We start from the raw sequence: 12,669 nt of genomic DNA, 5'->3' as shown, positions 1-12,669 counted from the left end.
AAGTCAATGTAGATATGTCATTCAATGTACATAGCATCAATGTAGAGTTGTCCGAGAAGTACACTAAATTTAACTACTCAAGTACATAACATTCAATATATAACTTCTGAATACAAAACATCAAATACAAAGTAATTGACAATAAAAGGAAAGTGCAACTCAGTGCCAAGAGGAGTGCCTCGGTGGGTCAGCTGAGTAGTACGGAGCCTGTAACATCCTCTCCTCCAACCAACAAACATAGACATCCCATGACATCCCATGCCTATGGTTGTCAAGGTAATTGACAACGGCAACTTTATAAGTTTGATCATCAACATGCCTAAGATAATCAGTCTGAGGGAATACACAATTTAGATAGGGAAGTCCTGATGGAGGGGTATTTGTCGTGTATTTGGGGAAGCATGAAAGAAACAAAAAGATCAAAAATTTAAAACTATGAAACTCTCAGGAAAAAGTCCCAAGTTTCCAATGTTTTTACGAATTTCCCTATGTTTCCCACGAAATTTGGGATTTTTTTCTCATGAACCAGCTGGTCCAGCTGGGTTGAACTAGGTTTCGACAAGTTTTGAGATTTCGACGAAATTTTGACAGTTTCGATCAGAACTTGGGATTTTTTCCGATCACCCAAAGTTTCGTTTCGAGGTTCCAAAAGTGGGAAATTTCGCATTTGTTGATCAAAATTTCGCATTTTCGATCAAATTTTGTACAGTGTTCTTGCAAATGATTCTGTTGTAGTATATTCCAGTCTTTGTAGATCTGGAATTCTGGTTGATAGGTTTTTGTACTTGCCATTCTGAATTCCGTTTGAAAAGGAAAATGACAGCGCAAGCAGAGTTGTTAGTTGTTCATGGGTCTTTGTTTTCTCAATAACGTTTATTGTTGTGTTATCTATTCATCTGCAGGGAACGGCTGAAGTGGTGTATGCTAGAAGAAGTGATGCATTAGCAGCTGTTAAGCGATATAACAATGTTGTACTTGATGGGAAGCCAATGAAGATTGAACTCGTCGGCACCAATCTGGAAATTCCTGTTTCAGCTCGGGTGAATGTAATTGGAGCAGCTAATGGAAGAGGAAAGAGAACGGTCGTTATGACGTATGTGATACTGCTTGCTCCCTTTGCTGTTAGAAAATTATAGTTCCGGTATTTTATTTGCGTTATTATTTGGATTGGGAGCCCCATGGATCTCTTTATCCTTGGATAAGAAGATCTACAGCTTGGTTTTATTTGGGTATCTGTAATGGAGTGGGTTAACCACCTTAGTTTGTTACTTAGCTATTTGATCTCTTGTTTCTTTTGATACTCAAAGGTTATGATGACATTTTTTGTTTCTTAATTTGTATGATTAGTGTTTCATTTATCAATTTCTTCAATACTCATGCTCATGCCTCCTCTTTCAAGCCTTATTCTAAATTAGCTAGGAGTCAGGATCATTTAGAAAAATTGTTTTGCAGGATACATTACTTATGTTTTCTATTTATTGTTTGCCTGCTGCTAATCAATTAAAGAAGAGTTGTTACTTTGTAATGTTTTCATATCCGTGTAAAAATATCCACTTTAGTGCCTTTGAATTGTTGCTGACTGAGAAGTCAGTGCTTGAAGTTTCTATGTTATTCTTTCAGTGAACAACGGAGTGTGTCTGACACCAGTGTTTTAAACAGGCCTCAGGTGTATCGAGGTGGAAGTTCTGTTGCAGCAAATCGTGGATCTAGGTAAGTTATTTCATTCAATGAGTCATCTTTCTGGTCACATAGGACACAGAACAAAACAGAACTCTTGAATTTTTTTCAAGGCTCACTGTTTTTTACTGCTCTAAATGGTTGGAACTGTTATGAATATGAACTTGTTCGGATCTGTCATTCCAGTCTATAGTTCCTCCTTTGCCCACTGGATCTGAAATCACTATCAATGATTCTTTATCATTTTATGGGTCATTAACTTCAATTTATGGACTAATTGATTGGGTTCGGATTCTTCTGAATGCTGGTTCAGGTGTTTGTGTTTGTCAATTGGATTGCAACCCAAAGTGTATTATCTGGATCAAGTTTAACACATCATAAAATAAACGCTAAATTGTTTGGACATTCCCCGAGTTATCTGAGAATCCAGTGAACATACCCTGTATATCTGACAATTACTCATCTCCTACTTGGCAATCACCATCTCACGTAAACCCAGTTGTTGGTTTCATGGTTAGGCAACAGTAAAATTTGAAAAATTAAAATTTAATGACCAAAATACCCTTGAGAACCCAGTCCCCTAGTGTTTAGTATTGCTTAACCAGCAATCTATGTGAACAGGTTGCCAGAAACAGTGGACTGTTGGTGAAGCAGATGCCAATGGACCATACTAGACCTCTGCGAACTTCTCTTTTTCGATCAAGAATGATAACAATACTAACTTCACACTACACTACCCCATTGGGGAAATGGTTGCTGAATTGAAAGGAAAAAAGGAGGAATGAAGTGAATCACTTCCATAGAGTCTTCCACACTATCAATATATATAATGAACTAAAAGTGTGATTTCTTGAATTATTTGTCCTTTTCTTGTCGAGAACTTCAATGTGATTAGAAACATGCTACGGCTTCAGTGAGAATGAGAGCAGAATAAAGGAGTGAAACACAGGTGCTGGCCTTCCATTCCTCCTTCATGAAACAAAAGCCTCCTTGTCCTCCTCCATTCTTGTTGTCCTTGAAGCATATTGGATAGAGAGTAGCATTTTAAGCTCTCTCCTTCTTTCTCTCCCTTCTAATTGACTGATTTGCAGATCTGCAAATATAAGATTTATTTGTACTAGGAACTTCTAAAAGGAAAAACACGGAAGGTAAAGAATGACTGTAGTCAACAAGACAATGAGAGCTTTCAATTGGACAGAATTTGACATAGCAGGTGTAGGAATATGAAAGTAGAAGGGGACTTATGGCAGGATTCAGTTTGCGGTCTTTGGTATTGGGTAGCTGATTGTTGACAGGATAGACACTGCTGTGGATGACTCCATCATATGGGGGTGGTAGACATTGGTAGCCACATGGGCTTGGGAGCAAGGTTTAAAGTATCCCACGATACCCTACGATACTAGCCGATACGTATCCATATTTGACCCTACCGATACGTCTCTCCATTGAATTACACTAAAATACATTAGTTAGAGCGATACAATACTCGATACGCTATGCGATACCAATACTTTAAACCTTGCTTGGGAGGTGGTGGCAAGCGTTAGTAATTGCTGGTGGAACTGGAGCTGCGCGATGGTGGTAACTTTGACCTTGATGATGGGGGGGGGGAGTATGGAAACCAACTCCAGTCACACACTCATTTACTAGGGCCAGGTGGGGCCCATGACACCTAAACCGTATTAGATGACAAGGCAATTACTTCTTTTTAACCATTCCTTCTTGATAATATAGTTAAAATATCATGGTATGACAATAGAAGCGTTAATTTATCGAGATTCAAGAGAGGGAAAAATAGAAACTGATCATCTTAGGGCAACTACATAGTCTAATTATGTTAACCAATAAATACAGTCATTTGTTATCCAAATCCACATTAGCTGTTAAACTGAACATTTAGTGTCTTCTACAAACCCTTAAATTTTTTAAATAAAACTGTATGTTACGAACTTAAATAGCTAGCATAACCAAAAAGAAACCTTGGGCTCTCAATCATGTTCTTGGAACAATATGCTTGTATCCTTGTCATTTGACTATCTATATGTACATATAACATGCATATTTTTCCAAAATATAATATTCAGATACTTCTCGAATTGTAGTTAATGCATGTGTTATTATAAAAACATCTAGTCTCAATACATGTTTTGGGAAGCATTTTCAAAATAAAATATTTAAATTCTTTCAAATATTCTCTTTTCTTTTTCTCTTTCATTTATAGTCATAGGCTTAAGCGGATCCACAGAGGATGTACATCTCTGTCCGAACCACCGGTGTGGCAATACCACCAAAGTGGCTTCCTCTACACCATCGAAGTGGCTACACCATTGAAGTGGTTTTAGTCTCTAGCCACAAGGCCATGTACACCTTGAAGTCTACTATCATTGGCCACATGCCTATCCATCTAAGTACTTAAGGTATTAAGACTTACATGGGCAGTGCTCGTTAGCACGATGTCTTTTATTCCATTTTAGTCTTGCATTTGCTAAACTTTTCATTTAATAATTTAATTAAATGCAAGAAATATGATGAATGCATAAATAAAGAAATCCATTGGATTACTCGTCATAATAAAATCTTTAAGCACTTACATGTATATGAAACAATCGTGTATATAATAATCACATGCAGAATCAATTGAATACTAAATAAAGTATTAATGTATATTTCATTGTGCATCAAAATATAGTAAAATTGTACATGATATGGATTGAGTTATAATACTCACAGATATACTGGTTTGTTCCGGTGTTTTAAACCCAATACTTTCTTTTACAAATTACCCGTTTTACCCTACGTCACCAACCGTGCCAAATCTTGATCTATTTATAATAAGACTTGTACAACTCACAGTATAGGGCATAGTTGTCAAGGCGTCGCCTAAGTGTCGCCTAAGTGTCGCCTCGGCGTCTGGGCTCCTTCGGAGCGCCTCAAATTGGCGTCGCCTTATTTTTAGGCAATAAGGCGTCCGTTTTTTCTTCTTTTTTTTAAATCACAAGAAAGATGCCTAATCGAAGGCAATATTAAAATACTTATTAGATTCCGATTGTAAAGTATCTATTGTTTGAACCTATATGCATATGTATAATGACACTACATGTAATCAAATGTTAAAATAAAAAAAAAAAAAACAAAATTGAAAGAGAATAAGTTCTTGACTCAAGTCTCACACTCTTACTCTCACTCTAATCCGTAATCTCTTTCTCTCTTCCTCTCTTCTTCTCTTCCATTCCTGCGACGACACTCCGGAAAGCAGTGGCCAGCGACAAACAACTTCTTCTCTTCCTTTCTTTTCATGACTTTTTATTTAGGACCTATTATGTGTGGTTTGTAGTATGTTGGATGACTTGAGGTAGTCTGATATTAGTTTTTTTATTATATAAGATATGATAGATTTAGAGTGAATGAGATGTACACTAAAAATTTCACTTAAAACGCCTCAACGGCCTCAAAAGCGCCTTGTCGACTCATCGCCTCAATTAGCTTAAACCGCCTTGCATCGCCTCGTCTCCGTGACAACTATGGTATAGGGCCAATCTATATAGTACAAAACATAGCTGACTTTTGACCGGCCAGATTCCATACTTATTATGGTTGATTTTGGGGTTTCTCACAAACATACGAAATATAGACTTTTTCGAGTCCTCTTTCCAATGCATCTTTAATCATTCGATTTCGATACGTAATGAAGAAGTTACAGTCGATTTAGTATACAATGGTCAATTTGTCAAAAAGACATAATGGTTGAAATTGAATGATAAACCAGTTACTGATTAGGGATTTTCACTTTCGGATATTGGTCAAGCTAATGGGGAACTAAAAAAATATTGATAGCTCTTGGATGGTGTATTAGAACAGAAAGATCAATTAGATAATGAACTATTGGTTCTAACTTCTAAGCCTTCTCTAGCGATGAATTAACAATTCGGAGTGCTTTTCTTGCGTATTCTTGATGAACCAACATTTATATATAGATGTAGGAGGTTTTGTTTGGGATGTGAGAAACCCCTTTGACATCTTTTCATCTGCAATGAATTCTCGACATGAAAACATAGAGACAAGAGGCTAATCTTTGTTAGGAAAAATAACGGATTTGCAAGGTCCCAAATGTATTGGCTTATTCGAAAAAAGCCTTGTTCTTTGGAAGATCTATCTCCTGTTTGGTACTGCATTGTTCCACTCTGCAAAAACTCTGAATCCTTCTCTTGAAGCTCATCCTCTTTATGATAAATGATCCGCTTGCCCCAAAATGACCTGACCTAATAGGGAAATCCTAATTCATTAGGCCTTTTGATACAATCAAATACATTGCCACAAGGGTGCGGAAATTTAGGAGACCAAACTATGTGATTGAATAAATCCTCGTCTATCTGTTGTGAGTTGATTCATATAAAAATCTCTTATCAATGATAGAACAAGATCCATTTTGCATCATATCTAAGAGATTCCTTGGTTTGGATCGAAGAAGCAAAGTCACTTGATCATTATCAAACTGACTGCAATCTTTTTCTGTCTGTGAAGATCCCACCAGAATGCCTTCTACTTCTAATAGGCCATGAACTAGATCAGAATCATTTTCAACGAGTACTTAATAAGTGATTCAATTTTTTTTATTGGGTTCAGGTAGAGACCAAAGATTTTGAGCGACCTATTTGGTAGAACAACTTAATAGGTAAGGAAGTATCGTTAATTTCTTCATGTTCGTTCCAAGTCAAAGTACCATTTTTACAAATAAGAATCCCCTTACCTTACATGATTTTTGCTTCACATAGATAGATATAGGATCTATGGGGCAATTACTTAGAAGTACATTTTGTGCAACAACACTTCCTATTTGATAGAACAGGATCCCATGATCTGAACTGACCTTACCTGGGATTACAATCCCAAGTTTGTTTATGAAAGGGTGGATTTAATTGTAGTAGTGTCTATAATTGATTTCTTTTGTGTAATACTAATTGATAGGGCCTCATTGGTAAGTGCTACAGGATCTTGTGCTTTGGAACCCATGGTTATGGACCCAAGTTCATTAGTATGGAACATTTTCATTTCCAAGTGAAATCCCCTAGTATATGGAAGAGTGAAAAAGTGCTTTTGTTGTTGTGGAATAAGAAGCCTTTGTGTGTTAATGCATATATTTGATTTATTTGGAAGAGCGGGATCCACTTTTTTGGGAAGAGGAGTCAAAGCAATAACAAAAATATTCTTAGTGGAACATCTTTCACAATCCTTGGAGTGATAGTTCACTAATAGACCGAGGGATAAATAATTTGACTCATGCACACACAGATCATGAAAGTTTGGAATCTATATTATGCAAGGAGGCATCACTTTTACTAATTCGAATTGAAGGGTGATGTCAAATCTGTCTATTTTTGGCGTCATATACATAGCGCATTCGTCATAGTTAGCAGCTCCATATCAAGGTCATCATTGATATTGTCACTATCATCAATAAAAGAACCTTTACCTTGTTATCCGGGAACTTGTTCATAAATACTGTAATGGAAGGAACATAGGAGTTTGTCGCTAGGTAATTGACCAAATAGGATCATCTAGTTCTTATAGAACCCATCATTAAAATACCCTTTGAGGGGGATCGGGCTAAGCGGAGCGAAAAGGGTTTTCCCCCTTTTCATGAGATGGAAAATGAAACCTATTAGCCCCACACGAGGTTTTTAAATAAGTGATTGGCTGATAATGAGCAAGGAATTTCTGTCTTTTTGCTACATAGGATCTATTGAACTGTTAATTCATTAGATACTTTTTATGAATGTCAACAAAGTATTGTAAAAAAATGGATTCCAGTTGTTCAATTATTTGATAACCAAAGTCATTCTTTGATAAGTTATTACTACGAGTCAGACTTAGTAGAATTTGATCCATCATTTTTTCTATCGTTAAGGTGGAGAATTGAACGAAGAATTTTCTTTCTTTAGCATCAATCAAATTGCAAAGTCCCTGATCAAACAAAAATTGGGGATATTGGGTCCTTGTGTCGAATTCAAGCTTTTATGGAACTTCTTGACCCTAGTGATTGCTCCACAACACCTTCACAAGTGGTATTGTCTTGCTCCTTAATTTTTCTCTCTGATCGTTGCAATATCTTCATTGACTTCCTTGATAAGAGAGATCTTCTTTCGGCTGTAATGGTTCATATTATAGTACGTAAGTGGGGTCCGCTACATATTTCTTTGACATCGATGCATTAAATACGTCATGTATGTTGGACAGGTCTGGAGGTAGAGCGAGTTTGTATGCCATTGTGCCAATTCTTTTTAGAATCTCAAATGGTCCCACATACCTCAGACTTAGCTTGAATCCTATATGAGGACCCGATATCCCCGACTTTTTGTTTGATCAAGTACACAAATGTATTTTGAGGGATGGATGTGATGCCCTGCATTTTACTCTATTACTATTTTAATACTTTGTTGGTATGCTCTAATACCTTGTATTAATTAAATAAACAATGATGTTTGGACTCCAGATCCATAATCGGTTGTAGCGCATTTTTGTCAGTCGGCCTCTCATACAATGAAATTAGATTGAACCGAAGAAGGGGAAATGGTAAGCATAATTTTCTGCATCTGGAGGTACTAAGGTTTGAACCTTGAAGTAGACCCCGGAGTGGTCAGGGTGTGCCCACAATCCCCTAATTAAGACCCATTATTCTAATTACAATTTTTCTTTTTATATATAAATAACATTATATAAGGAAACTTGGCAAGAGAGAGTGGTGCCACTAAGCTAGACTAATAAAAAAAAAGGATACCACCTCATTCCTCTCCACGTTGAGAGGTGAGGTGGTGGGTTGAGAAGATAAAGAGAAAAAGAAGAATGGCATAAAGAGAGAAAAGAGAAGAGGAGAAGAAGTGACACCCTACACAATGAAGTGTCATTTAAAACACCAAATGAAAAAAAAAAAATCAATAAAGGAAAATGAATAGGGAACCAGCATATGGCTGGCCAAGTCTTGGATGGTGTCAGTGGAATGATCCTCCCTAGTGTAGGCGTCCATTGTGGCATAGAAGGAAGAATGAATTAAAGTAATATATTATTAAGATAGAGGTGGTGAGAGAATAAAGGTGGAGAATACGTGACAAGGAGAGAAGAAAAGAGACGAGAAATAAAGAAAGAGAGGGAGAAGGTTTCATTTGAAGGGGGGGGGGTATGGAAGTGTGGAATAATCCCTTGTACTTGGATTCTTTGGGATTTGTTCATACTGAAACAGGCACTCAAACAAGTATATTTTTCTAACTTAGATTGCTGAAAATTATGTTTTTTAGTTCTTAATTAGCTTGATCATAATTCGGGATTGAAAATCTATTAACCCGTAACCTGGTTTTTTTGTTTCGGTTTGGTTGTTTTGTCTTTTTGACAGATTGACCCCTGTAAACTAAATCGCCTGTAACTTCTTTGTTATGCATCGAAATCGAACGATTAAAGATGCTTTGGAAAGAGGACTCGAAAATCTATATTTCATATGTTAGTGAGAAACCCCAAAACCGACCAACATATGGTCATGATGGCTGATAAAGTTATTGGTATGTATGGTATTTGGCCGGTCAAAAGTCTATTTTGCTTTGTACCGTGTAGATTGGCCCTATACTATGAGTTGTACATGACTTATTATAAATAGATTAAAATTTGGCATGTTTGATGTAGGGAAAATGGGTAATTTGTAAAGGAAGACATTTGGTTAAAACACAAGAACAAGCCAATATATTTGTGAGTAAAATAACTCAATCTATGCTATTTACAATTTTCCTATAGTTTTAACTATCATGACTAAGTAGAGGAGTTACATGGATTTTGATGCATAATAAAATATACGACAATACTTTATTTAGTATTCAATTGATTTTCCATGTGATTATTATATGCATAACTGATTCACATACATGTAAGTGCTGTAGGATTTTATTATGACTAAGTAATCCAATGGATTTCTTTATTTATGTATTTATAATATTTCTTGCATTAAATTAAATGAAAAATTTAATAAATGCAAGACTGAAATGGAATAAAAGGCATCATGCTGATGAGCACTGCCCATGTAAGTCTTGGTACCTTGAGTTCTCAGATGGTTAGATGTTGTGATAGGAGTTAAAGTGGAAAAATTGGGTCTAAGCCAATGAAAGTAGACTACGAGGTGTACATAGCCTTGTGCCTGGAGAATGAAACTACTTCGGTGGTTTAGGGAGAGATGTCCATCTTCTATGGATTTGCTTAGGCTTATGATTGTAAATGAAAGAGAATATTTGAAAGATTTGAATATTTTATTTTGGAAATGCTTCCCAAAACATGTGTTTTGAGATTGATGAAATTGAATGTTTTTTTTATAATGCCACATGTATTAACTACTATTCAAAAAGTGTCTGAATAGTTTATATTGGAAAAGTATGCATGTTATACTTTTGTATGTAGCATGATTGTTTTATATTATTCACTTGGCTAGTGTAGCTCATACCTCATGACTGTGTACAGACAGTCAAAGGACAAGGGTAAAGGCATAGCGATCCAAGAGCAAGATTGAGAGCCTGAGGTTTCTTTTTGGTTATGCTACTTATTTCAGTTCGTAATAGACAGTTTAAGTTAAATATTTTAAGGGTTTGTAGAAGACACTAAATGTGCAGTTCAGTAGCTGATGTGGATTTGGATAACGGATGATGTATTTTGGTTAGCATAATTGAGAGCCATCAGATTAGGTGGTGGACGGTAAATTAGGTTGTTAAGGTTATCTCAGGCAAGGCACATTGTGCATGCACTCTGATCCTTGCTTTTGCAGACAAGGGCAAGACTGTAGTTTCTTAGAGAGAGCATGAGAGAAATCTTGACAGCTTCAGGTGGAAGTTTTTTGAGAGTTAGAGAAACAGTAACTTTGAGAGAACCTGCGTTGGAAATGACTTGGGAGAGAAGAGTGACTATTATAGAGCGAGAAAAAGAAAAGCGATAGGGAGGATAGAAACGAGTGTAAGGTGGTGTCAGCATTGCATATGACTCAGGTGAGAAGAGTGACTGAGAGGGGTGTAAAACATGACGATGATGTTTATTTTGTACCAATAAGCCTTAGGCACCAATGACTAAGAGGGGTGGGGGGGACACTTTTAGGCACCAATGAGCCTAAAATTGTATTTTTTTCCTCCTTAGTCCTTGGTTTTATAGAAATACTGGAGATCGACTGGTACTCATCAATTTTATGTTAATGGGAAAGGGGTAATTTTATCAGTATGTAGGTCACAGGAAGTTATCAATGGTATTTTAGTTCAAATTTCACTGTTAACAAACCATGAAAATTATTGGGCCAGGTTAATTTGAAATGTTGATTGTCAAGTAGGTAATGTACAAATAATTGTCAGAAACATAAGAGATGTTCACTGGATTGTCAGAGAAGTCAGCGGATGCAAGTAACTTGCTCTAAAATCAAAGGGACGTTTGTATTATGAGGGGAACTTGCCAACCTTGCTAGAGAAAACGGTATCTGCTTGGTGCCAAACATAATGTTTCGTGTTGAAGAAACTATTATTCTGTTATATTTGAACATGCATGGGTGTGGAACCAACCCAAGTAGTGTATGTTAAACAGTCATCGATTTAGCGTTGAAGATTTTTTGCATGGTAAAGCATGGGAGTTACTAATGTGATTGGTATTCTTCTATGGTTTATCCCATCACATTGCTTTTGGTAAATCCTATAATTATTTTTATTCCAAGTAATATTACTTCACCAGAAGCCCAATTTTATTGCTTCTGTTGCAATTATACCATTTTACTGCTCTTATTACAGTTCATATGAAAATTAGGCCATTAGATGTGAAGTCAATGCTTTTGAGTTTTTAGATTTTGAAGTAAGCTGAAGAAGTGGAATACTTAATGTTTGATGAATCTTATTTTGTAGCAAGGTATGCATAAGACCCCAAGGGTTTTGTCAGTTGGCAAAGTCTCAACACATCATGAATAAAAAGTTATGAATTTGACTATCTTTGGGGCCCAACTATAAAAGAAGGGGCTTATGTAGGAACTATTTGTTGGATATTTTAATTTTTAGCTCTTTCTCTTCATGTCTGTTAACTTTTCAATAGAGAAGCTTAAAATATAGGCGTTATGCCGGTATTCTCCAGCATCTAGTTTGTCAGGATCAGGGACTTTTAGGGACACTGGTTTTCTAATCTTTCATTTTAGTCGATTAAGCTGTAAACTGTATTATTCTTTATAAAGCCTTCTTTCTTTAATTAAGGCTTATTTGGCATAAATATTGCATGGGTCCTTTTCCTAATCAAGACATGCTCACCCGAATTAAAAAAAGTTACGTAAGCTTTACCTGTTGGCATGCTCCTAGAGGCTGTATGTTATCATACTTTGTGTTACACATTACATTTTATCATTTATGTTGTTGTCCTCGTCTTGTATTAGAGTCTTACTACAAAAAGGACATGTGCTCTTTACAAGACTGGCCTGGAGGAATGAACATGGACGGGTCCTTTTTCCACATTAGAACAAGGCTCTGGCATACGAGAAATGAAACCTTTGAAGGGAAACACGTGCTGTGAACAGGCTGGCCTGGAGGAGTGAGCACAGAACTGAAGAACAAAAAAACTCCCTTTTCCCCTGAGTGACCTATTTAGTTGTCGGTGCATATGTAGGCCGTGTTGGATGAGTTGTATGCCCTACATTCCAGTCCTTTCTATAAATCTGACACTTTTATAACTACTGATTAGTTGCAAAACAAGTGCTCTTGTATCATCTGGGCTGTAAGCTGGAGAGTTCCTCCACTAAATATCATTTACTTTGCCGAAAAGGATGGGATAAGTTCATAGAAATCCTTTAGATGCTTGCCTGCGTCAAAGCCCGTTTCATGACCACCATGCTGGTGACTTGCATTTATTGGTGCTTTGACTATTTACTGTGTACAGTATTAGAGTATTTGTATTTTCAACCATTTCAATCCAGTATCAGTAAATATGTAGCTAATTACGTTCATCATCTTATTA

The 12,669-nt window shown here is 36.5% G+C and overlaps 1 protein-coding gene across 3 annotated transcripts in view; it reads left to right on the top strand.

The window, feature by feature from the left end:
* The window catches only part of LOC149024791 (THO complex subunit 4D-like), a 28,619-nt gene that overhangs the window by 15,188 nt on the left and 762 nt on the right, over positions 1-12,669 (top strand). Inside the window, exons 5-7 of one of the 3 annotated variants that reach the window (XM_089144994.1) lie at positions 903-1,093; positions 1,660-1,710; positions 9,346-12,669. In XM_089144994.1, the coding sequence (XP_089001120.1) occupies positions 903-1,093; positions 1,660-1,710; positions 9,346-9,358 (255 nt within the window). In that variant the 3' untranslated portion in view covers positions 9,359-12,669. Of the gene's footprint in view, positions 1-902; positions 1,094-1,659; positions 1,711-9,061; positions 9,309-9,345 lie in introns of those variants that run through there. The other 2 variants (XM_089144993.1, XM_089144992.1) reach the window with 2 other exon arrangements.

The sequence above is a fragment of the Hakea prostrata genome, chromosome 2 (genome assembly GCF_041222555.1).
Source record: "Hakea prostrata isolate BN-2017 chromosome 2, UWA_Hpros_2, whole genome shotgun sequence".
Classification (NCBI taxonomy): domain Eukaryota; kingdom Viridiplantae; phylum Streptophyta; class Magnoliopsida; order Proteales; family Proteaceae; genus Hakea; species Hakea prostrata.
This window is presented reverse-complemented; position numbering and strand designations above follow the sequence as displayed.